General features: G+C 39.1%; 3 protein-coding genes across 4 annotated transcripts in view; 1 reads left to right on the top strand and 2 right to left on the bottom strand.

The window, feature by feature from the left end:
* Positions 1–19: 19 nt before the first annotated feature.
* On the top strand, positions 20–5702 carry LOC139938752 (DNA repair protein RAD51 homolog 3-like). Its single transcript, XM_071934371.1, has 8 exons — positions 20–233; positions 750–1053; positions 1766–1938; positions 2717–2850; positions 3082–3213; positions 3544–3671; positions 4574–4634; positions 5130–5702. The coding sequence occupies exons 1-8, from the start codon at positions 116–118 to the stop codon at positions 5271–5273; spliced, it is 1194 nt and encodes a 397-aa protein (XP_071790472.1). The 5' UTR covers positions 20–115; the 3' UTR covers positions 5274–5702.
* Positions 5703–5723: 21 nt separating this feature from the next.
* LOC139938751 (cilia- and flagella-associated protein 119-like) lies at positions 5724–15918 on the bottom strand. Its single transcript, XM_071934370.1, has 8 exons — positions 15737–15918; positions 14992–15023; positions 13637–13702; positions 12254–12423; positions 11340–11410; positions 10528–10705; positions 9307–9402; positions 5724–8881 (listed from the first exon to the last, which is right to left on the bottom strand). Exons 1-8 carry the CDS (start codon positions 15764–15766, stop codon positions 8691–8693), a joined length of 834 nt encoding a protein of 277 aa, XP_071790471.1. The 5' UTR covers positions 15767–15918; the 3' UTR covers positions 5724–8690.
* Positions 15919–16830: 912 nt separating this feature from the next.
* LOC139937966 (nitric oxide synthase-like protein) overlaps positions 16831–27213 on the bottom strand; it is a 145347-nt gene continuing 134964 nt past the window's right edge. The window contains exons 27-29 of one of the 2 annotated variants that reach the window (XM_071933279.1): positions 27017–27079; positions 23312–23469; positions 16831–21713 (exon numbers count right to left, since the gene is read on the bottom strand). In XM_071933279.1, coding sequence (XP_071789380.1) covers positions 21686–21713; positions 23312–23469; positions 27017–27079 — 249 coding nt within the window. In that variant the 3' untranslated portion in view covers positions 16831–21685. The remainder of the gene's footprint in view (positions 21714–23311; positions 23470–27016; positions 27080–27213) is intronic. The other variant, XM_071933280.1, reaches the window with a different exon arrangement.

The following is a 27213-nucleotide window of genomic DNA, read 5'->3' as shown; positions in this document are numbered from 1 at the left end:
GTGCAACCAAGGATAATGTCAAAGGTTAAAAAGTTGAGCCATTTTCAAAACAAACTTTGCAGACGACAGCTTGGAAATAGACGTATTTTATCAATTTTGGAGCTTAAATCAAGTGATGCATCGTGAATTGGGAAGCTTTCCATTTCCTCCACCGATAAGGGCGAAATTAAAGGACAATGGTTTCGGAATGGTGGAAGATGTTTTCGAAATGAAACCGACTGAGTTGAGCAGAGGTAGAATTGTGCAGAGTTTTGCGTTAACCAGTTACGATATGGCGTGGTGTATTTGAATAAGGCAGTACTACAGTGCCAGTGTGTATTCATTTGTTTATATTATAATTGTGACTGTTTGGGGCGACTTGGATTAATTTTGAATTTCAGACTTTATTTTCCCAACGTGAAGCCTACTTACTAACTTTTGTGTATCGCCTACCGGCTATGTCAAAATTTACAAGCCACACAACACAAGTTGGGCTAATTTTAAATTCCCTAATTATATTCCCATGCAAAATGTCTGCATTTGTCATGATGTACTGATTAGATAACTATTAAAATTATAGGCCTATTCTATATGGTGATGCATATTTTGTAAGTTAAAACAAAATGAAATTCTACATTTAATGTTACAACTGTTGCACGATCCATGCAATGCTTCCCCAAATATGCAAAAGAAAAAAGTATTGTTTTAATGATAGTTCAGTTATACTTTATTAATATTTTCATGAATGGTAATATTTTTTCTTCTTCTAGAAATTGGGATTTCCAAAGAAGAAGCCTTAGATGTGTTAACAATGGTGAGAAGCGCAACATCTGTATCGTCAACGCCCAACTCACGTACCCCTAGCAGCAGTACATCTTTAGTGGGGAACCAGCATCACCATCCAGAGAGCAATAAGAGGACAGTGACAGCTTTAGAAATGCTACAATATGAGAAGGCATCCCCTGCCATCGTTACATTCTGTGAAGACTTGGACGAGATGTTGGGAGGGGGTGTCCCTCTTAGCAAGATAACAGAGATTTGTGGGGCCCCTGGCGTGGGGAAGACACAGACATGGTGAAAGTCATAAAATTGTAAAACCCATACTATTTATTTATACCACAGCATTTTGAAATCTAGTTGTGTAGGCCTAGCTATTTGCCTGAAGTGAAATCAACACGTAATCATGAATTCTGAAGGCAAAGTATACTGTTGTTCAATAAACTAACATGTGAAAAATTTGGTGTGTTTATATCGCGGAGTATATATATATAATGTCCCTGCAGGTAGAATGATCCCTAAAAGGAATTCACAATGTGAGAAGCATTTCTGACGGTAGTGCTTCTCAGATTCAAAATTTGGGTCATAAAAACTGATATCTTTCATGTCTTTATACATTTACATGTAACTTCTAAGTGAAATGTTTCTCAAAATGCTGTATACTATCGAAAGCTGCTGTAGGATCTCTAACCAGCAGTTGTAATTGCCATTAAATTTGAGAGAGATTACCAAACAATATATTTTCCCTCTAAAGACTATCAATTCAATAATTTAATAATTTTGATGCTGCCAGTTTAAATCATTTCGGGGGCTAATCGTCCTTACTCGCAGCTAGAGCTAAATTGCGAAGGACGCGGCTACAACGTGTTCGAGAAGCAGGCATGTAAGGGCGCATTCAGCTGCCAGCCACATCAACCCATTATGACCACGGAGCACAGCCAAGATTGAAAGTGTTTGATTTTTTTTCCTTTTACTATATTGAAGATATTTAACTTGTTTATTGATTTAGTATCCAGCTTGCGGTCGATGTACAGATACCACAGTTTTTCGGAGGTGTTGAAGGAGAAGCGATATACGTTGATACAGAGGGAAGTTTCATCCCACAGAGGGCAGCAGACATGGCCGTGGCGATGGTGGAACATTGCAGAGGCATTGCAGAGATACAAGAAGACCTGAGCAAGGGTACAATATTATGTTATAGACATATGGAGCAGTATACATGTAGCCAGTGGCCCTTCCATGGCAAAACAGCCTAACTCAAAAATAGTTTTTTCCAGATGAGATTCAGGGTGCTTGTCCCATCACTGCATCGGACTCGACTTTTGGTAGTTTTGATCAATTCAGAGTTTGGGTTTGAATTCCTGGTCATGACACTTGTATCATTACCCAAATCACTTGACCATAACTGCTTCTCTACACCCAGGTATATAAATGTGAACCTGAGAGGGCTGAGGCAGTATTGTTTTGGACTAACCCCTTTGTGCTTAATACTGCTAACTTAGCAGCTTGGGGTTGTATTCTCCCGATGGAGTCGCCTTTTGTCAAGCCCTTCGTGGCTTGGACAGCTTCGCAGAGCCGCGGTCCCAAGCAACGGGGGTCAGCGGGTCAGCATACATTAGTGGGTCAGCATGCACGTTTCATACTCTAAGAATATTTCATCAACAAAACCGCAAAAACAAATTGGAAAAGGCCTACGTGGCTTCGCCACTCGCGTGTGTGGTCTCGTTCCAGTCGCTTGGGACCGCGGCTCCACGAAGCTGTCCAAGCCACGAAGGCCTTGACAAAAGACTACCGAGGGAGGTGAGGATGTTTGAGGAATGGTCTTTGCATGCCTGGTAAAACGGGATAACAATTTTAACATCTATTACAGATAGTATGTTGTAAAGTGCCTCAAGCTAGCTACTAGATTATGCGCACTATTTAAAAATCAAATATATTTTTTATTGTAAATTTTCACCAGAGCTGGAAGAGGCGCTGAGATCGTTCTCAATGGAGAAGATTCTGGCTGGTATTCACTACTTCCGTTGCCATGACTACACCGAGCTGCTTGCATTAGTCAATCTTCTTCCAGATATTCTCAAGGAACATAACAAGGTACAGTGCTTTTCTCAACACTGAGAAAAAAAGAAGTAAAACAAATTAGAAATGTTCAAACACTAGTTGTTCTGGGCAGAGTGCCTGAACACCTAACAAACTTATACATCCCTAAAACTTCATCTTTGAGAGGGCAAGATAAGTAATGTCTTCAGTTTCAGGTCTGCATGTCTCATTTATGGTTGTGTTTTTTAGATCAATAACTGAAAATAAAGAATTGTTTTGTTGCAGGTGAAACTTGTTGTGGTTGACAGCATTGCTTTCCACTTCCGGCATGATTTTGATGACTTTTCCTTGAGGACAAGACTTCTGAATGGACTGGCGCAAAGTCTAATTAGAGTTGCATCAAACCACCAATTAGCTGTAAGTGTTCCTAGAAATTACCAAGTCAAGATATTGAATTACTTTAGGTCATTAAACTTAATGGATGAGCAGTTAATCTGACTGGGGCAGCTCTACTGGTTTGTGCATGATCCAATTGAGTCCACTGTTTGGAAAAGGAATTACATAAAGATAACAGGTGTGAGTTGTCAGATGAACAGGATGTTTCATTTTAGCCTCGTTTTTGAATGGAGCTTCCCTTAATGCAGACGAAACCCATGCATCAAATGTAAGTTTAGAAGGTATGGTACATATTGAAATTGATCCATTTCAAATTTTTTCTATCCCGTATCTTTTTTTTCCCTTGACTAGGTTGTGTTGACAAATCAGATGACAACCCGTGTTGGCAGTGGACCCTCTCGCCTTATCCCAGCGCTAGGAGAGAGCTGGGGTCACGCCTGTACTATTAGATTAATCCTCTTCTGGAGAGACAACCAGAGGTAAATTTACTGTGTCACTGCCTGTGAGTTTACTAACACACTAGATACCCAAAAAAATCTTGTTTATAGTGTGACGTATTGAGAAACAGTGGTAATAATAATAATAATATCGAAGTCTTATATAGCGCACGTATCTACCAAACAAGGTACTCAAGGCGCTGAGTATATACAAACTTTCAGAAAGATAAGTTATTGCAGTGATGAATTCTGAGACCCAATTATTTAGCACCTTATAAGGGTTTACAAGGTGCTACGGCGCATTAAGCAGCCACAACCAGGAACACCGGGGCGAACCCCTTCTCTTTTCGATAAGTGCACTGGGTTCTTTTACATGCGTTACACATTACATGGGACCAACGGCTTTACGTCCCATCCGAAGGACGAAGCAATGGTTAAGTGTCTTGCTCAAAGACACAGTGTCACGGCTGGGGATTCGAACCCACACTCTGCTGATCAGAAACACCAGAGTTTGAATTCGGTGCTCTTAACCGCTCGGCCACGACACTTTCAAATGCTATCATGAAAGTAACTTTGAATCATAAAAATCTACCAAATAAATCTTGACAAAAATAGTAAGTAAGCTGTAGGTCAGGATCACTGGTCTTGAGGAAGTGGGTTCCAATGTGTACAACTAAATTACTAATAACAGCGGATAAGACTCTCAGTGAAACCAGCAAGTAGAATTCACAGAATTTTACCAATTGGAAATTCACGTAATGGGAGACTTTGAGGCGCTAGGTGGCAGCAGACTTACCGGGTAAATGTCCATTGTTTACGTAGTTCTGAGCATGCGCACATTACCGAGAACAATGGATTTTACCTGGTAAGTCTGCTGCCACCAAGCGTCCTGAAAGTCTCCCATTAGTGTTCTTGTTCCTGACTATCTCTTCCTTTTGTTTAAGGTACGCAAATCTCTACAAGTCGCCCAATAAACAAGAGTTGACAGTGCCTTATCAGATCACGGTAAATAGACATTTTTATGTACTAACTTTTTAAACTCATTTTCCAAATTCCCCCAGAAACCATACTTCAATGTACCGTCATAAATTGACTACAACTTACCCTTCAACATTTGCCATTCCATCATCAGTGTTTTGAATTAACTTACAAATGTTTTGTCGTGGCCGGGCAGTCTAGGTCACCGAACCCAAGCTTTGGTGTGGTCAGTGTGGGTTTGAATTCCCGTCATGACCCTTGTGCCCTTGAGCAAGGCACTTAACCATAAATGCTTCGTTAAAAGTTGGGAAGGATGATACCCATGCCTACATGATTTGGGACTGTGAAGGGGGTAACCCTGTTTCAGCCCATGAAGTACGTGGCAATGTGGCCCTTGTGACAGTTAAGTTTAGCCCTCACCTTGCAGTGGCTGTCTATGGCATTGTAATGTTAGTTGATCTCTCATAAAAAAAATATACAAAAATGTTTTCATTCAGGGTTTTTATGTTTCGTTTTTCCTAGATGGATGGTCTAAGAAGCGTTCCAAGGTCAAAGGAAGAACATGGATCTCCTTCAACAATGGAAGCATATGAACAGGGCCAGGAAACCACAGAAGACAGTTCCTTTAACCCTCGGAAACGATCGAGAACAATTGATCAAAGCTGAAAAGTTTGGTCGCTGTTGTGTTATATTTTTCTGGATAAGGTTACCAGCCAAGAAAAAGGTTACCAGCCACGATTTAGGAAACATGTTTGCGACTGGCAAGTTTTTTTGCTTAGCATGTAGGCAACATTTTAAGCTTCAGTATCTTCATAGAGCTTATATCGCGATTCTCGCCTGGCTGATTTTTTTTCATTGTCGAAAGGCATTTTGGGAAGGAAAAGGGGGCATACTCCTTTAAAGGATTAATGTTGACTTTTCTAAGCAATGAGCTGTGTTGATGCCTCTACAGCAACGTTAAGTAATGCTAACATTAAGCATGGATGTTTTTGCAGACATGCGCAGTCATTTTGAATGCATTGTGTTGGGTGTACATAAGAGTTAATGGTTAGTCTTTATATTAAACACTTGTTATTGAGAACAAAAATAAAAGAAACAAAATCTTGTGCATTTGAATACAGAAGTTTAAATTTGTTTTATTTACAAATGAAGTGCTGGTTTTTAAAATAGTTTCAAGAAGAATGTATTTATCTTACAAAAACACTGATAACAAATTAAAGACACTGGACAGTAATTGGCAATTGTCAAAGACCAGTCTTCTCACTTGGTGTATCTCAACAAATGCATAAAATAACCAACCTGTGAAAATTTGAGCTAAATTGGTCGTCGGAGTTGCGAAATAACTATGAAAGAAAAAAACGCCCTTGTCACACGAAGTTGTGTGCTTTCAGATGCTTTATTTTGAGACCTCAAATTCTAAATCTGAGGTCTTGAAATCAAATTCCTGGAAAATTACTTCTTTCTTGAAAGTTACGTTACTTCAGAGGGAGCCATTTCTCACAATGTTTTATACTATCAACCTCTCCCCATAACTCGTTACCAAGTAAGGTTTTATGCTGATAATTATTTTGAGTAATTACCAATAGTGTCCACTGCCTTTAAACAGCAACATAAATATCACAATATAAAAAAAGATGCAAATATTGGATGAATATGCAGGCCTGGGATTACGCGGAGGCCCCGGAGGTCCATTGCCTTCAGTGCCCTGGTCTTGGCCCTGGTGCCCCTTAGGCTTTAAAGATTTCTATTGGAAATGCCCTTTGCAAAGTGAAAGTGGGCTTGCCCTTTTTAAATGAAATTCCAGGCCTGCATATGAGTGTATTGTCGCAAAATATGATCACTGGTGAAATATGGAATAAAGGCAGTGGACACTTGGTAATTTCACAAAATAATTATTAGCATAAAACCTTTCTTTGTGACAAGTAATGGGGAGAGGTTGATGGTAAAAAACATCGTGAGAAACGGCTCCCTCTGAAGTGACGTAGTTTTCGAGAAAGAAGTAATTTTCCATGAATTTGATTTCGAGACCTCAAGTTTAGAATTTGAGGTCTCAAAATCAACCATCCAAACGCACACAACTTCATGTGACAAGGGTGGTTTTTTCTTTCATTATTATCTCGCAAGTTCGATGACCGATTGTATGAGCTCAAAGTTTCACAGGTTTGTTATTTTATACATATGTTGAGATACACTAACTGTGAAGGCTAGTCTTTGACAATTACCAACAGTGTCCACTGTCTTTAAAAAGAAGATTTCACTGAGGGATTATCTTCTGCAACAATGCACGAACAAAACGCATTCAGTAATGGACCTTATGCACATGATGTCATATCAGAAGGGCGCCCTCACCTAGAGGTAAAAAAGCTGCCATTCATTGGCCAAACCTGTGCGCAACACGTACAAATTTGTGCGCTTTTGATTATTTCGTCATCGTTTTGCCTTTAAGAAGGCGGCTGGATGAAGTCAATGCATAAGGTCTATATGATTTATATAACTTGCACATAGATCCTTTTCTATTAAAGATTTTCCCCTACAAACATAAACAAGGAAACTCCTTCACCCCACTCTGAAAATTTACAAAACCCCAAAATAACGGTGTATAAATTTACAGATTTTTGTTGGAGCACTGACCTGAAGTAAACAAAATTTGTAGAATATTATTTGGTTTTAGCCCTCACAACGACATGTATAAGCCCAATGTACTTCCCCACATTCTTTGAAGAAAAATCACAGGCATATTACTCCGGTGGGATCCGAACCCACAACCTTTGCCAGTCTAGAGCAGATGTCTTACCAACTAGACCACTGAGATTGCCCGGTCACAAAATATTTGAGTGCAGTGTATGTAAATACAACAGAGTATGTTCATACAATTGTATAAATGCAGTGAAAAGCTGTGATGCTTAAATAAATGATATACAACATAGACCTTCCCTCTTATAGACACTGGACACTATTGGTAATTGTCAAAGACCAGTCTTCTCACTTGCCGTATCTCAACATATGCACAAAATAACAAATCTGTTAATTATTTTTACTCAATTCATCATAAAGTCGGAAGAGAATAACGAAAGAAAAATCACCCTTGTTGCACAAATTTGTGTGCTTTCAGATGACTAATAAAAGGCTTCAGGCCTTTTAAAAGTCTTTTGATATTTTAATGAGAAATTACCTTTTTCTCAAAAACTATGTGGCTTCAAATGGAGCTCGTTACCAAGCAAGTTTTTATGCTAACAATTATTAAATGGATTTGTCCAGTGCCTTTAACATGAATGGTCTCTAAGGGTTAATGTGTGAAGGAAACAAAAAATATGATTTGAGGCATTGGGTGGTGAGGTATCAATAAATAAAATAGTGCACTTTACCGGGGCCAAATTTCGCAGAGCTGCGTAAGCAGAAAATATTGCACCTCAGTTGTCTGCTAAGCAGAAATGAGCAGGACACCAGTCACAAATTTTACATATGTGACATGATGGTGGTTCGACTGGTAACCTTATTCTGCTAAGCATAAGTTTGTTGTGCTTAGCTACTTCGTGTGCTTAAAGGAACACGTTGCCTTGGATCGGACGAGTTGGTCCATGAAAAGCGTTTGAAACCATTTGTTATGAAATGCATATGGTTAGAAAGATGTTTTAAAAGTAGAATATAATGATCCACACAAGTATCACTCAAAATTGCACGGTTTTCATTTTACGTTGCGAACAAACACGGTCGGCCATTTATGGGAGTCAAAGTTTTGACTCCCATAAATGGCCGACCGTGTTTGTCGACGAGGTAAAACGAAAACCACGCAATTTTGATGCATATTTATGTAGATCATTGTATTCTACTTTTACAACATCTTTCTAACCATAACGATTTTATAACAAACTGTTTTAAAAGACCAACTCGACCGATCCAAGGCAACGTGTTCCTTTAACGCAGCTCTATGAAATTGGGCACAGGTCTTAACTTTTGAACACATGCAAGACTTGCACAGTTTATTTGATGGATTCAGACTGATCCTCGTCCTGGTTGTGGTTTTAATGTAATCAAATTATACACTCCCCGAAAGACCAACCAAAAATGTAACATCGTGAAAACTCATTTTTTCTTTGCCTTGCCTGAGTTTTTGCCGCTCTTTGCGCCTCCACCGTCAACACTCGCCAACTTTTTCTGAAGCACTTCATCGTTTAGTTGGATCTGCTCGCCCAGTGATGTCCTCAGTCTGGAAATTTCATCATTCAACTGGGATGTGATCAGCTTTCGCAATTCCTTTTGAGCCGGAGTCTCTTCTGTAACGATACATGACAAATAATTCTTGATGCTCAAATGTTAATGCAAAAACAGTGTATCCTTGTACTAAACGACTCGTTATACATACCAGTTTGATAGTGCAAAATCTTCTTCTCTCAATTAAAAATACCCCTGAACAAAGCTTTGCAAAGTTCAAGTACAATTTCCATTTCCAGAGGAAAATGGCTGTGCCCCAAGAATAAAATTCAAGGCCTGCCAGGATGAACACCCCCAAAAAAAAAAAAAAAATGGTGCTGAGCTACAATGTATTTGCATGGCAGGTCTCTTGTTACTAAAAAATTTAAAAAGATTGTTTGCACACACAACTATAAATTACGTTTTCTTTTACCGTTGTTCACAATCTTTACACTTAAAATTAATTTGTCTTTAACTTGAAGTTAATCATTTCAAAGTTGAGTTGTACCTCGAGGTGGCTCTTCTATTTGCTGTTCTTCCTCCTTGTTCAGCTGTTCCTCTGACTGCTCTCCCTCCACTGATTGTTCGCCATTCACATCACCAGCTGCAATAGTAAAACAAAAACAAGGTTGGATTAGAAGCAGTTAGAATACGCTCTACAAACACTATGATCCACGACACACTTGGGGAGACCGTTCTTTTTCACATGCTGGACCATCTCTTTGGAATGCACTTCCACTGAGCCTTAGACTGGTAGACTCACTAAATACATCCAGCATTCAATACAGCTTAGTGTTCCTACAAGACAGCTTCACTGTACAGGCATCATGCTCCTCAACATCCCTTGTTCTAAACACACTTGGGGAGACCGTTCTCTCTCACATGCTGGACCATCTCTTTGGAATGCACTTCAATTGAATCTCAGACTAGTAGACTCACTAAATACATCCAGCATCCAATACAGCTTAGTGTTCCTACAAGACAGCTTCACTGTACAGGCATCATGCTCCTCAACATCCCTTGTTCTAAACACACTTAGGGAGACCGTTCTCTCTCACATGCTGGACCATCTCTTTGGAATGCACTTCCACTGAACCTCAGACTAGTAGACACTCTCTTTAGCTTAAAACGTACTTGAAAACTTTTTTTTTATGTGTGCCAGGATCGAGTGTTTTTCTGACAGACAGGTGTTTAAATTCACCGCAAAAAAACAAACAAAAACACACACACAATTTTGCTTGTGATTTCACAAGCTATTAAACTACAGTTTATGTAAGGTAGCCCAACTGTGCACAAGGTATTTCTTACTGTGTAGTACATGTAGTATGCATTCACATGATGTTGTCATATTGCAGGCTGGTACAGTGCATAATCAGTCAAAACCATATGAATGACGTTGATTGGCCAGACTGTAAGAGGGGTTAAAAAGTAAGCCATTCATTGGACGACTTTTTGATAAACCATCCCTGTTTGGTTGACCCCATCTCTGGTCCCAATTTCATGGCTCTCGTACACAAGCAGGGAATCCTTTCATGGATGCGTACTTAGCATGACTAGGCATTCTGTATTACACAGCTAGCACAGAAATACCACGCTTGAACAGTAAAGTATGCGAGTAATGGTGATCGTCAGCCAAGAATTTGGCGGTAAGCAGAGAGCCATGAAATTGGGCCCTGATTTTATCCAGGAAAAGAGGCCAATAGTGGTGGAAAATATTAGTATTACTCACCCTCAGAGGGAACAGGAGTCTCTGGCATCCCCGCGTAGGAAATGGACAGGTCCAATCTGACCATGGGTGTGAAGACGTACTTGTAGAGTTTATAGTGACGGAAGTAAGTATTGAGAATGTACTCTGTGATGATCTTAACCTGGTCTGGGCTGAATAGGTTGATGCTCCATGGTGGACGCTAAAGGAAAAACAAAATCAGTTAGTAAATTACTCTACAAGTTTAATGAGGGGCAAAACAGACTTGGTGAGGTGCACTGGTGAGCTGTTCATATTATAAAACATTGTGAGAAACAACTCCCTTTGAAGTACTTATGTAGTTTCAGAGAAAGAGGTAATTTTCAACACCAAATTTGAATCTGAGAAAAGCTTTAGGCATGAAGCCTTTCGTAGGCATCTGACAGCACACAATTCTATGCAAGAAGGGTGTTTTTTCTTTCATTATTTTCTTGCAACCTCGTTGATCGATTGAGCACAAATTTTCACAGGCTTGTTATTGTATGCATATGTTGGGATGCACCAAGTGAGAAGACTGGTTTTTGACAACTACATGTACCATAAGTGTATCCTGAGTTTAAAGACATTGTTGTTGTTTGTCAACTTGTCAATACCAATGTCTTCCAAAATGTACATGCAATCTGTAACAGACAGTTGAATTCAAGAAATTTTTGCAACCTTTCAAAAAAGTTGTGTTTCAATGCATATTTTTTTCCCAACATTGTAAGACAAGGCATCGTGTTTGATTCAGTTATTACGTACATGTATGCATTTGTAGAAATTTTCACAAAAAGACTTTGAGTGTTTTGGTTTATTACCTTGACTGCATGGCACAACACCATCTCTTTGAAGTAGCTATATGTCTGCTCGAGGTTACCAAATGGGGTTTCTGTAAAAAATCCCAAACATAAATACATAATATAACATTTATCTATTAAAATCTTTGCGGAACCCATTGCTGAAACATAGGGTTTGAACTGCCTCTAGCTACCGGGTAATCTCGGTGGTTCATTTGGTAAGACACTGCTCTAGAATTGCAAGGGTCGTGGGTTCGAATCCCACCCAAGGACGAACTAATCAGCCTTGTGTTTTTAGACTGTGTATTGTTTGATCTATTTAATTTGCCCTTTACAGTCCTAAATCCTGCTACATCTAATTGCCAAAGTGAAGGATTCATCACTAGGCCAGTTTGCCCAGACAACAAGCGCTTATCCCTGGGTTGGGCATTCTAATCTTCAAGTCCAATTAGAGAGGAGTTGTATAGCAGAGTAGAGCAAGGTTTTAGCCAGGATTTAGTAAAATGGTTTCAAAATTTGCTGGAAATTTCAAAACTGTTCCCAAATGTAGGGTCTACAAGGTGTCCAAAAGATACACAGCAACCCTCTGGGCAACACTATGGAGAAGAGGATATTGGAGAAATTAGGCCACACGCTAGCCACACTGGCTAGTCTTAATAATTAATGACAGTGGTATAAACGCCTTGCAAAGATTTCACACATGGCTGCAGCGTGAACATCTGACAGCACACTTTGAGGCTCATGAATAACGCCAAATACCAGCCTGACTGGCACATTCATTCCACATGGAGATCGGCAGTCAAATCATGAACACATTATTACATAGCGAATAAATCAACACTACATGATGTACACAACACGCACATGCAGGCAGGATTGAACAGCCGTTCTCAAAAACTGAATTTGACTCTCTTTAATTAGAAGAAAGCACTCACCATTGCATACTTCATGCGTCTTCTTGAGGATAGAGAAGAAGGCACTAAGCTGCTCCTTATTGAAGCCATTATCAAGAGCAAACTGTACTGTGTAGTAGTAGAGATCCAACAGAACAGAAGAGGAGGACGTCTCATCATGATCTTCCAGCATAAACTGGTCGGCTAGAATGCTGCAGATCAAATAAGTACAGAATAAGTATACAATAGCTACAGAATATTTCACTAATAGTCAGGCTATGAAGCCATCATCCAGAGCAAATTGCACTGTGTAGTATTAAAGAAACGAGAGAACAGGAGAGGAGGACGTCTCATCATGATCTTCCAGCTTAAACTGGTCTGCTAGAATGCTGCAGATCAAGTACAGAATAAGTATACAATAGCTACAGCGTGTTTCACTATAGTCACGCTATGAAGCCATCATCCAGAGCAAATTGCACTGTGTAGTAGTAAAGATTCGAGAGAACAGGAGAGGAGGAAGTCTCATCATGATCTTCCAGCTTAAACTGATCTGCTAGAATGCCTACAGATGAACGGCTTGAAATTTTAGTAAGCTGCTGTTTTTAGGGTTTTTTTTTATGCAAGTCGCCAGACACACAAGGCCGGGAGGCCACTTCAAGGTGTGGGCTACAATTATTTTATTCCAGAGGCCATTGGCACCTACTTCTAGGGCTGAAACAGGGTTACTACTTTACAGTCCATATGGATGTAGGCTTGGGTATCATCAGTTCGAAGCCAGGCCGGTAGAGCAGAAAGTACCCCAACTTTACGTAGCAAGTGTCACGACCTGGATTCGAACCCACACTCTGCTGATCAAACACCAGAGCTTGAATCCGGTGCTCTTAACCGCTCGGCCATGAAACGCCACTATAAAATGTTGTTTGCATAATTATTATCAGTGTGTTTATTCGTTTCTGAACAATAGAATCTATTAAATGAGCGCATGTTTTAGTGTAAACTAACTTTTACACTGGTAGTGTTAGACCAACATATTATGGTTACAACATGTGTGACAGTTTTCATAAAAATAAAAAAATTATATGCAAAATATATTTTGTTCCTCAGTCTCGCACATGCTAAAAACGTGATAGCTTAAACAATGGATCCTTCCCATGCTATGCTGATACCATTCATGCATGCGTACAGACCCTATTGGTTGGCAAACGTCATAGAGTTGCGCACTAAGCAGGCGCTAGACGCGCAATCGCGTCTGCATCACGCAGCCATTAGCCTTGTACAAAACAGCCTGTTTTTCCCTTATTTTTGCCAACGAAAATGTTAGTGCACACGCGCTATGTGCATGCAATTAACATATTTCAAGGGAAGGGTCTATTATGTGCATTTGAAATCAAAAGTTAGTGCTCTCATCAACATTACATGACTGACCTGCGAACAGCTGCCATGGAGGTGGCGTTCATGAGAGTCTCAGCTTGAGTGACATCTATGTCCGCCCTGTAATAAACAAAGAATTGAATTTCATGACAGATTTAAAGTTCAAGCTTTCCTTTCTTGCAATTCCAACAGTACACATCACATTCATCATTTATTAGCTTTCTTTCCATCTGTTTGTGCATGGCCTACTGTTCGAGTCTTTTATAATTTCACATTTTTGTAGTTCAGCCTTATGTTGCAATGACTGTTTTTTTAAATAAATAATAATATCGAAGTCTTATATAGCACACGTATCTACCAAACAAGGTACTCAAGGCGCTGAGTATATACAAACTTTCAGAAAGATAGGTAATTGCAGTGATGAATTCTGAAACCCAATTATTTAGCACTTATAAGGGTTTACAAGGTGCTACGGCGCATACAGCAGCCACAACCAGGAACACCGGGGCGAACCCCTTCTCTTTTTGATAAGTGCACTGGGTTCTTTTACATTCGTTACACAACACATGGGACCAACGGCTTTACTTCCCATCTGAAGGACGAAGCAATGGTAAAGTGTCTTGCTTAAGGACACAAGTGTCACGGCTGGGGATTCGAACCCACACTCTGCTGATCAGAAACACCAGAGTTTGAATTCGGTGCTCTTAACCGCTCGGCCACGACACTTCCAAATAAACAATCATCTACAATGTATAGATATGAAATCAATCCTAGTAAAACTACATACAATCAGGCCCATATCTATAAACTAACACAAATGTTGGAACAACGAAGAGGGAGAAAGAAGATTTTTAAAGTTTGGGTTTACAAATTATCGCAAATTTTTAGATCTGTTTTGAAATAATTTCTACAATCATTCTTCTTCCACTGCTCAGTAATATTTTAAATAATCAAGCACTTTCTCTGGCTTATGATTGGAGGTGGTCAAAATTGAAATAATTGATTGAAACAAAATTTATGAAGCCAGCAACCAAAAGTGACTGGAGTACATTGCCAGCACTTATTTGGAACGATTTCACTGCACATCCAAATAGTTTCTATAAGTAAAGATGTGACATCTGGTCTTGTTCAAGACGAGAATTATTTCTTTCAAAACACTTGTTGCCATTTGCAACTCATCACATGGAAGTTCCAATGCAGCCTCACAGATTGTAAAGTTCACAATACAATGGCAGCGGTGCACTTCTGTGAAAGTGGTTAGACTAGTGCAGTGGATTTCAGATATAGGAATTCAAAGTATTAAAGGGAAAATGCTTGAAAACAGCGCAAAATGAGCCATTTTTTCACAAGTTTTCTTTTCGTTCTGCAAAATGTGTCAGGAAAACATGAGGACTCCATGGGAAACTTACCAGATACAGACTTGGGCTTTATGGTCCCTGGGCTGTAGGGAAATAAAAAACAAAAGTTATGTTTGTTTCGACAACAACCCTCAATTCAAATGGTCTGAACTGATTTAGCTAGATACATTTGACAACATTTCGGAAAAGTTTCCGTATCACGCCACCACTTTTTCATTCGATATGAAATAATACAGTTAGTATCTAATTTACCGCAATGGGATATCATTTTTGTAAAACGAGTGAAACAGTGTTGGCAGGATACAGAAAGTTATCCATCCAACATATTTTCAAAGACAAAACCATCCAAAGAGTAGAGTGTAGAGAGTGATGCTTATTTCATTTAGTGTAATACTATTACATTAGTAGATTATAATGAAGGTGCACGCCTACATTTAAACTTTACATGGCATAAAAGAGGATGAATTGTTTAATTTGTTTTGTTTTTCTTTGAATTTTAATCCTCCTTTCCCACCCCCACCCCAACAAAAACAAAACAAACCACAAGTCACAACCAAAATGTTCAATATTGGTAACTTAAATTCTTCCAAATAATAAACCGAAGTGGGGCCATACATAATAACAATCAACGCTTTATGGAGCTGGCGGGGTAGACTATACGGGGATTCGAGTACATTCCGCCAGCAGTACTATCCGCCAGATGCACAGGCGTCCTGATGCACAATTAATGCAGCTCAAACACAGGCTACATGTAGCCATTCCAATAATTCAATTAGGGCAAAATTATTTTACTTACTTGAGGTATTTTGGGCACTTCTCCCGGCATTATGACTTCTTTTATAACTCAGCTTGCAGTGCTATATTAAAATTACCAGTTGGCTTTATCTATGCACAGGTTCCATGTCTAAAATTAAGAGAAAACGGTAAATATTACTGCAGATTTCGTCCTTCACGTCGAACTCTGCTTGTTGTCACCATGGAAAAATTACCACGACTCTTGAGGGCGCCCTGTCATACGAGCGGGCCGGTTCTGGGCACAAGGAAGAGCCGCGTCATTAGACAGTACAGTAGATTGGAGAGGAAGAGTTGAGACGGGGCGAGAAAAGATGAAGAGCAAGTATTGCATAGAAACACTGAATTGAGAAGAAGCAAAAAGAAATAGAGATGGACGTTGGACTTTTAAGTTTACTGGAAGTCTCTCCTCACGCAAAAGTAAAACTTTGGGTTTTTTTTTGCACTCGGTGTAGTGCCAAGACCTACAAGCTGTGCGCCTGGAACTCATGCCAACAAGTTACAGTTAGGGCGACTAAACAGGTTTATAATTGTCAAAATATTTATGTTTTGCCATTTTGTATGCAATTGGGTGAGCCACTAGGTTTGATGTAAGTGGATCCAAGAGCAAGGATAGCTTCAAGAAATAAATTCACTTAAAAAACTCGATAGTTTCAATTGTTTGTGCATGTAAACACAAGGAAAATTTGTTTATAGATTACGTATTTTTATAGTGTTAGTAATGCATTGTTTGTTTGTTTGTTTGAATGATCTTCACATCAAGGGTACTCGGCAAAATCCCGCAGGGGGATATAAACACCAAGCTGGCAACAGCCAATCTCTCTCAATTCAATTAAACATTGGTTTACGTCTGTGATTATGAATAACACAAATCAAGAAATTGTGATTCAGTAACTACACAACAATATTAGTTATTCTAGTCATTGTGAAATCAGCGGTTAGCTGGGGAATTCGAACCCACAACCTTGTGATTGCAAGTCCTGCAGTCTAACCACTTGAACACGGTGACTTTTAAACAATAACTCGAATTCAGAGGCAATGATGAGATTTAAAGATGACGAATAAATTTATTGATCAGAACAAGAAATTATCATCCATTTTCTGTTAAATAATTAATTAATGGTTAAGCAAATAACCCTAGTGCAATAACATTAAGTCACTTTTACAATACAACACCAATTAAACATGATGGATTTAATTAAGTTTAACAGTAAATTTGTATTAATGACAATAATTATACTATGCAAATATTATCAAGAAAAGTTGGTAAAATGATGATGGTCTATTACCCAATAAAGTTTTATTATTTAAAGACAGTGGACACTGTTGGTCATTGTCAAATACCAGTCTTCTCACTTGGTGTATCTCAACATATGCATAAAATAAACCTGTGAAAACTTGAGCTCAATCGGTCATCGAACTTGCGAGATAATAATGAAAGAAAAAACACCCTTGTCACACGAAGTTGTGTGTGTTTAGATGGTTGATTTCGAGACCTCAAGTTCTAAATCTGAGGTCTCGAAATCAAATTCGTGGACAATTACGTCTTTCTCGAAAACTATTGCACTTCAGAGGGAGCCGTTTCCCACAATGTGTTATACCATCAACCTCTCCCCATTACTCGTCACCTAGTAAGGGTTTATGCTTATAATTAGTTTGAGTAATTACCAATAGTGTCCACTGCCTTTAAATGCAAAGAAAGTCGAAGTTTTATGGATTCAAAGTTAGTAAGTAAAAACATTAAAAATCTTAAACCTTCCTCCCATATGGCGTTCAAAATCATTCGTATATTGATTTATTTTCAAGTGATCCCAGAGTGGTAGACCTACTTTCGTAAGTGGACTGATCTATGAGCAGAATCTCGTCATACTAAAATTTGTTTTGAAATTGTATTTGAATTTTGCCTCAAACTGAGATTGAATTCACCAAATGTAATATGACTTACTTTAAAAATCAATTTTTTAGTGTATCCCTTTTGTGGTAGGCCAACATGGGCCCAATACTCCGACGACCAATCGAGCTCATACTTTCACAGGTCTGTTATTTTATGCATATTATGTTGAGATACACCAAGTGAGAAGACTGGTCTTTGACAATATTACCAATAGTGTCCAGTGTCTTTAATTTTGGAAATGAAGATTAAACCAATAGGCAAATGCCAATGAAAATTCAAAACAAAACCAAAAACGAAATACAAAATTTCGTTATATATTTTACTTTAGACGACATTTTGAAACATCCAATCAGAACTGTCAAAACATTCATATTGCCAAGACACGTAGTACACCCGGTCATGCGCAGAAGGCTTTTGCGGGTTATTTTTTATACACTGACCAATGTGCCGACTCGCACAGGTTCGTTTTCTTGTCACAAAGGCATGAGAAATATTAAGGTTGTAGAAAGCCTACTCTAGCCACTTTGCAACCATTTTGTGTGATAACCTGTATGCACGTACGAGTAATGCATGCAGATATACCATACAAAACGAGGGGCCAGACTAGTTCCAGTTTGCCCCGCCATTGTGTGAACAATGTCTGTCCCATGGCTCGAGCCCTCACAACTCGCAAACTTACTTTTTCCTTTTCTCTAAAACATTACTCTATAAAGATAAAAGTGGAATTCTACTCGCACAAGACCTTTTTTTACAATAATTATTAGGATAAAAATGTTCATCATAAAACAAGAACCAACAAAATGAGTCTATAGAAAAGTAAGTATTTCGAAACGACTTCATTAATGATTACTATATTACATACCACATAAAATATTATTTGAACTTTACCTTATTAATGAAAGAATAGCAAAATTCTTGATCGTGCAGATCCATTGCCTTTGTACACAAAAATCTCAAGTCTGTCTTTCATTAAACAAATGTTGTCCAATATTGGACTTGGACTATGAGGGAAGTAGTTAGCCATGATCGATTAATTGATTGAATTTATTCGGATAAAAACCATACTAGTATGGTTTTGTACTGGCTAATTTGAGGTATACAACAAACTGTGAATCGCTCAGCAATTTGTTTCCAAGGTCTCGGCTATAGAGGAGCTGTCTTATTTCATGACTCTGATTACCAGTGGATGACGCCATGTAAAGCACATGATTCTAGTGTGACCATGCACAGAATTAAGCAGTGTCATCTTTGACAATTCATCTTTGACATGTCGATTGTTTTTAAAAGGTCTTTCATAAAAACACTCTCATTAAAATCTACCCCCTCACCGCATGAAGTTGGGCAGAATGCTTGTTATAATGCTAGCAAAATACCATATTTTAAAATGAGTGTAACAGCCAATCGTCTGGCCCGAAACCTATAATGAGTATTGGTCAATGTCTTGCTCTGCCCTGTATAATAACAATGCATCGCTGGTGTCTCTGATCAGCAGAATGTGGTTTCGAATCCCGCGCCGTGACACTTGTGTCCTTAAGCAAGACACTTCACCATTGCTTCGTCCTTCGGATGGGACGTAAAGGCGTTGGTTCAATGTGTTAACGCATGTAAAAGAACCCAGCGCACTTATCGAAAAGAGAAGGGGTTCGCCCGGGTGTTCCTGGTCCGATCGGCAGCAAATTGCGCCACAGCACCTTGTACAATAGTACATGGTGCTATTAGGATTAGGTCTCATAATTCATAAACATAGTCCCTTGCAAAAAATATTTTACAGCGCCAGGAGCGTCACCGAGTGACGGACATGTGCGCTATATAAAGAAGCCACAGTTATTATTATTATTGTTATTATTATTAGACTTGACCAACTATTATAAAAACAAACCACAGTGAGTTATACCATCCACAGTTGAGATAAAAAATCACAATGTATAATTATTCGCTAAAACCTACGCCAACAATTCAAAAAATGAAGAAAGTGTTTAAACATCAACACCGACAATATATTATTATTACTAATATTGCTACTTGATAGCGAATAGAATATCTAATTTTCTGATAAATATCTTATGAACAAAATGGTTAAAAGGTAATAATTTCAAATCAAAATATACAAACAGCCATTTTCATGCATTTATGTACAAAATTCTTTAAACGAATTATGAATCTTAAAATGTTCCAATACTATTAAGTAATTAATTTGATCAAATCTTTAGCTTGTATACCAATAATTAAAACCAATTAAATATTCACACGTGTACGAAAACTTAAATACTGCTTCTACTCTTCTACAATTATTTGAATAAGTTTTACCTATGCACGGCACCGCTCTCGTTCCATCCTCCGACAGCGCGCGTCTTTTACAAACAACGGGCACCATTTTGAAAACATGTTCATATTAATGTGATGGCAGGAAACTGTTCATTTCCCGCCTTAAATTATGTACAAAATTTAGCTGGTATCACTCAGTCTTCATGCTGAGAAAATGCAAGATACATTTTACGGGTTTGGTTTAATTAGGCCTATGTTATAGTAATGGGATTGGAAATGTGCCACCACTTGTGTTGCGTCTACATCACAAAAAACATGGCGACTACTTTCGCAATAAAGCTCTCATCTGATTGGTCGATGGAACGCTATTTGCAGGCAGGAGCGGTTGTGGTACAGAGAGGCATATAAACAGCACCATTGATACCAGAAACCGATCCTGATTGGCGGATTCGGCCAGAGTTGTCTCTCCAAGGACAAACGAGGCTTATTTGCATAGAAGTCTTAACTTGTTTCGTTTCCCCCAAAACAGTGTTTAAGGGTTTTAAGCAAATTGCACTCATTTGTCTCCAAAAGAACAACTCACTGGGCACGCCACATAAAGGCACGTCCACCAAAAATCAAGGATTAATAATAAAAAGTTTGATAATTTTTGTATAATCATCACCCTACAGCGTAATAAAAAAGAGATCAAAATACTGTTAATCTATTTTAAAGAGAAATTACCATGGACATAGAAACACTTCTTATGTATGTACAGCACAAAAGACAGACCGCATGCTTGTCTAAGACAACCACTAAGTGTAAATGCACAACATATTAATATTTGTATTTACAAAACCTCAAGCGAAAATTTATTTACCCGCCCAAATTTACACACGTATCCCTATTGGATTTTCAAACTTTTCACCTAAGCCCGCTCGCCTATAACGTACACCAGGCCGCACTTACTGCTATATCAATATACACTGGCCCGATACCCTTGCATTTATATCTGTTACGTCACGAATGACGTCATCCAATAGAAACTGCCGGCAGCTTATGTTTTTCCCTCTTTTTGAGACATTCAACACTAGGTTACTGCACCAATTTATCACAATAAAGACATTATTCAACAACATTTAAAACGTCCTGAAAAGTGGTCAATCAAAAATCTTTTTAGGTAATACATACAATTGCTTGCTCTCAGGGAATGTTCACGGTAGGAAAGCTTTAGCAAACAGTCGTATAATTTAGTTCTTTGTACAAAAAAGTAATTTATTTTTTTATAAAATTGAAAACATTACATTTGACAATAATAATATTATACATGCTACTGTTCTAAAAAGACTACTACCTTAAAATCTTATCAATTAGAGAGCAAATTGAAATATAAATCTACATTAACATAATATTCAGGTAAAAGCCTACAAATAGTGTGTTATCAAACACTAAAAGATGACAAGGTTTTTTTAAGTTGGCTTTTTACGCAAACTGCCCATCCGACGCCGTGTCGGGCAGTCACCATTAATCTTGACCCATTCCTGATACCAGTTCTAACCGGATCCAACCAGCGTAAACTAACCACTTAAAACTTACATTTGTTGATTTCTACTTACACAAACCCACGTCCTCGGCAGCCATGTTGGATTTTAAAAGCATGGTGCATTTTGAGGTTGAAGACAAAAACTATACCAGGTGTTCCAGAAACTAGACAAGATGGCTGATCTTTGCTGATACCCCATTGGTGAAGTTACTAAACGCCCTCAGCGTCTCTGAACTGTGCATCAAGTTATAACACAAGTGAAGTTATGGCTTTCACTTTTCCGGGTGTCCGTTGACTTTGCTAAAATAATAATATATATATAAACAGTGAAAACCTTATAAGATCGAAGACATTAGCTGAACAGCAATAACATTAAAAACTTTAAAGACAATGGACACTATAGGTAATTGTCAAAGACCAGTCTTCCCACTTGGTTCACTCAACATAATTATGCATAAAATAACAAACCTGTGAAAATTTGAGCTCGATTGGTCGTTGGAGTTTCGAGAGATTAATGAAAGAAAAAAACATCCTTGTCACACGAAGTTGTGTGCTTTCAGATGCTTGATTTCGAGACCTCAAATTCTAAACTTGAGGTTTCGAAATCAAATTCGTGGAAAATTACTTCTTTCTCGAAAACTACGTTACTTCAGAGGGAGCCGTTTATCACAATGTTTTATACCATCAACCTTTCCCCATTACTCGTTACCAACGGAGGTTTTATACTAATATGTATTTTGAGTAATTACCAATAGTGTCCACAAATGACGCGACTCCTGTCAACAATTATTTTAATTCACCAGAAGTAGCAGCTAGCAGCAGACCCTATCTACGGACAGTGTCAAGACACAGTGTATGACTTTTAATTTTATTCAAAAAAGTTGATTTCCCTACAGCGAGAATCAAAGGAGGAAATGCATATAGTGACTGCTCCATATTCTGACACCATTATGTTCCGACAACCATTATCTAAAATGTTTCGCTGGGGTTAGGGGTTAGGGGTTAGGGGTTAGGGTACGGGGTATAGGGGTTAGGGTTAGGGGTTGGGGTAAAGGGTATAAAGGGTTAGGGGTTAGGGTTGGGGGTTAGCGTTAGGGGTAAGAGTATAAAGGTTAGGGGTTGGGGTGAGGGTCAGGGGTAAGAGTATGAGGGGTTAGGGTTAGGGGTAAGAGGTTATGGTAAGGGGTATAAAGGGTTAGGGGTTAGGGTTGGGGGTTAGGGGTAAGAGGTTATGGTATGGGGTATAAAGGGTTAGGGGTTAGGGTTAGGGTTGGGGGTTAGGGTTGGGGTTAGGGTTAGGGGTAAGAGGTTATGGTAAGGGGTATAAAGGGTTAGGGGTTAGGGGTAAGAGTATACAGGGTTAGGGGTTAGGGTTGGGGTTAGGGGTAAGAGTATAAAGGGTTAGGGGTTAGGGTTGGGGGTTAGGGTTAGGGGTAAGAGGTTATGGTAAGGGGTTTAAAGGGTTAGGGGTTAGGGTTAGGGTTGGGGGTTAGGGTTGGGGGTTAGGGTTAGGGGTAAGAGGTTATGGTAAGGGGTATAAAGGGTTAGGGGTTAGGGGTAAGAGTATACAGGGTTAGGGGTTAGGGTTGGGGTCAGGGGTAAGAGTATAAAGGGTTAGGGGTTAGGGTTGGGGGTTAGGGTTAGGGGTAAGAGGTTATGGTAAGGGGTTTAAAGGGTTAGGGGTTAGGGTTAGGGTTGGGGGTTAGGGGTAAGAGTATAAAGGGTTAGGGGTTAGGGTTGGGGGTTAGGGTTAGGGGTAAGAGGTTATGGTAAGGGGTATAAAGGGTTAGGGGTTGGGGGTAAGGGGTAAGAGTATAAAGGGTTAGGGGTTGACAGTGATTAGGGTTAGTATTAGGGTCAACGGCAATTAAAATGCTGAAACGTCAAGTAATACGTACCCGTTGGACTGAGACTTCTCTTCAAATGTCCGATTGAGTTCCCTGAGCTCATCTTCACTCATAAGCACAGTGGCCGTGATGGAGCGTCTGCTCATGCGCGGCTGTTTTGTCTGCATCATCTCAGAGGTAGGAGACGGTGGACGGTTAAGCTCAGCATCCTATGGAAAGACAATCAACTACTCGTTTCAACACCTGCATCAACTATATACAGACGGGTTGATGGTATAACAAGTGGATGGTATAACAAGTGGATGCATGTATCAACATGGAGCAATATTGGTTGGCGGCTAGACTTGGCTAGACTGACTAGACTAACCAGAAACCATAGAACACAGGGAGATTAACTATCGATATCAGACATAACTGGGCCCAATTTCATGGCTCTGCTTACCGCCGAATTCCTCGCTTACGATCACGATTCCCCGCTTACGTGCAAGCGCCGAATTTCTGCGCTAGCCTTGTAAGCGTAGAATGCCTAGTAACGTGAAGTACGCACGCGCAGAAGCCAAAATTCGCCACTAACCCGTGAAATACGCTTGCCGTAAGCACAAAATTCCCTGCTTTCGTAAGCGCCGATTCTGTGCTTACGGTAAGCAGAGCCATGAAATTGGGCCCAGAAGTCCCAATCCCGTGAGAGTCCTTTTATTTTCAGTCCCATCTTCTAACATTAGAAAACTCCCCGACCTGTGCCGCGCCGCATTCTACATTTTGACGGCGGTTAGAGACCTCTCGCACGAGAACGGGACTTGGATCAACTCTAGGTCGATATGGTCAATTCGTGAGCCACGTCACAGTTTCTGGTCAATTCTAGTCGCACACCCGAATTTGCTCATGGTGACATTTGAATAAACGCAAACAAGCTAAGCATCAACACTCAATATGTCAATATGGGGCATGAATGATGTTAATGTTTGTTGTAAGAAAAATTTCAATGCTCGAACCAACTACAGTTGAAACAGGACAATCGTGATATAAAGTAAAATAGCAAGTCTACTTGAATAACTATGCATCAACACATTATGTCAGTATGGGGTACCTCAATGATGTTAAACAAACATTTTGATGTTAAAATCAACTACAGTTGAAACAGTGAAACAGAGAGCAAAGACCATGGTCTTAAGTGCAAAAGAACCTGTGTATACAGCTTTCCGTTTATGAACAATTTCTTTTCAGAAACTATAGGTGAAATGACGAAATGAAACATTTCAGCAATGGGAGACGTTTTGGACGCCAGGTGGCAGTAGACTTACAATGTAAACCCATTATTTTCGGTAATGCGCGCATGCACATAGACCTTTTCGCAAATACTGGGGCGCGCGCGTAAAGCTTGGAATTAGGTGCATTGTGGTCTAGCTGGTAGCAAAATTTGATTAATATCTATCCCACAATGCACCTCATTCAACAGTCTGCGCTTGCGCATTGGTATTTGCGATAAGGTCTATTGGAACTTTACCTGGTGAGTCTGCTGCCACCCAGCGTCCCAAAAGTCTCCCATAATGAATGAATCAATTTAACGAAATTAATTTGGTTCTGAAAAGCTGTAGTGACGCAGAAACAAAGAACTAGTATGTGGGGGAATTTTTAACTTGTCTTTTGGCGGACATTTCCACTTCTTTGAAATCTATTGCAGAGTGTTGAAGAAGACCAAACGAACAGTTATCGAATCGAAAACATCAACAATTATATACGGTGATTGTGTGTAATGTGTAAGTGTTTCAATATATCCCACTATAAAGTGAGTCTGACCTTGGTGAAATGTGAAAAGGCAAACAATGATGCATTTAAAGACAGTGGACACTATTGGTAATTGTCAAAGACCAGTCTTCCCACTTGGTGTATCTCAACATATACATAAAATAACAAACCTGTGAAAATTTGAGCTCAATCGGTCATCGAAGTTGCGAGATTGAAAGAAAAAACACCCTGGTCACTAGAAGTTGTGTGCTTTCTGATGGGTGATTTCGAGACCTCAAGTTCTAAATCTGAGGTCTCGAAATCAAATTCGTGGAAAATTACTCCTTTCTCGAAAACTACGTCACTTCAGAGGGAGCCGTTTCTCAAAATGTTTGATACTATCAACCTCTCCCCATTACTCGTTACCAAGTAAGTTTTTTAGCTAAAAAAATAGTTTGAGTAATTACCAATAGTGTCCACTGCCTTTAAACATTCAACAGTTCAACTTAAAGTGATGATTGATTCAGCTGCATTAGATAACGAAGTATTGTAAGAAAATTATAACTATGGTGAAAACGAATAAAAGCTATCTACACCATTTCAACATGAACCACCACCAATGTCAACTACCAGTCGGAGAAACAAATAATAACCCAAGAGAGAGTGAAGTAGTGCATCAAATTTTCAGCAATATTTGATTGAACGAACAAAAACCTGAAAGAGAGATGGTTTAGAAAACTCAAGTGATACAGTACGTCGAGCTATCTGTGTGATGAGTAACAGGAAACAGTCAACACTTCCACTACTTTATAAAAAAACACACAACTTCAACTACAAGAGTTGAAAGAGAACTTAGGTTAAGAAACCCAAACAGTCAGTATTGTCTACCAAGAGTAATTGGTGTCTACTCCAGAAACACGAGATGGCTTAGAAAATCAACAGAGATGGAAAACACAATGACATCAACTTTATTGTGGTTTAACAACTAAAGTGTCAGTTTAAGAATAATAAGTTGAGGTTATGTCTACTGTAGAAAAGATAGATGTGAAGTAAACGTTAAGGGACTGGACACGTTTGGTAATATTGTCAAAGACCAATATTCTCACTTGGTGCATCCCAACTTGTGCATAAAACAACAAATCTGTGGAAACGTGGGCTCATTTGGTCATCGAAGTTGGAAGAAAATAATGAAAGAAAACACACTCTGGTAACACAAATGTGTGTTTCCAGATTCAAGTAATGAGTGACAAATTACCTCTTTCTAAAAACTACGTTACTTCAGAGAGAGACGTTCCTAACAGTGTTTTATCAACAGCCCTTCATTGCATGCTCGTTACCAAGTTTCCATGCTAACATATAATTTGAGTAATTGCCAAACGTGCCCAGGGGTGGATTTCACAAAGGTATTCCTAACTTAGGACTAGTCCTAAGCAATGCTAAGAGATAGGACCAGTCCTAAGTTAGGATGAGTTACTGGTCCTAACTAATAGGACCAGTTCTATCTCTTAGCATTGCCTAGGACTAGTCCTAAGTTAGGACTACCTTTGTCCTAAGTTAGGATGAGTTACTGGTCCTAACTTAGGACCAGTCCTATCTCTTAGCATTGCCTAGGACTAGTCCTAAGTTAGGACTACCTTTGTCCTAAGTTAGGATGAGTTACTGGTCCTAACTTAGGACCAGTCCTATCATTGCCTAGGACTAGTCCTAAGTTAGGACTACCTTTGTCCTAAGTTAGGATGAGTTACTGGTCCTAACTTAGGACCAGTCCTATCTCTTAGCATTGCCTAGGACTAGTCCTAAGTTAGGACTACCTTTGTGAAATCCACCCCAGTGCCCTTAACTGAGGTGAAACACACAGAATAATTATAATCTATTTTGTGAGTCAACTATCAACATGTCAGCTATATAGTTAATCGGCTGAAATGAGTGGAAAGATGAAAAGAATGCAGTTAGGAAAAGCATGGTGAAAAGATGAGCTATCTGTCAACTAGTGAAATCAACCAAAATCAACCAAAATCAACCAGCAACTACCATCAGCGGGGGCTTCAGGAGAATCAACTTAGGGAAGGGACGCCGATAAACAAGATCCAAGTCCTGAATAAAAGTGTTACAAAACACAAATTAAATATTTACAAGCAAAGTGCACACAATTAAAAACTTCAGTAAGAAGGTCTTAACTATGGAATTGTCGTGTTTAAAAATAATGTTCACCAATTCTGCGCTTTTGC

Source organism: Asterias amurensis, chromosome 6 (genome assembly GCF_032118995.1).
Source record: "Asterias amurensis chromosome 6, ASM3211899v1".
Lineage (NCBI taxonomy): Eukaryota > Metazoa > Echinodermata > Asteroidea > Forcipulatida > Asteriidae > Asterias > Asterias amurensis.
The sequence above is the reverse complement of the archived record's forward strand: the minus strand, read 5'-3'. Positions and strand labels throughout refer to the sequence as shown.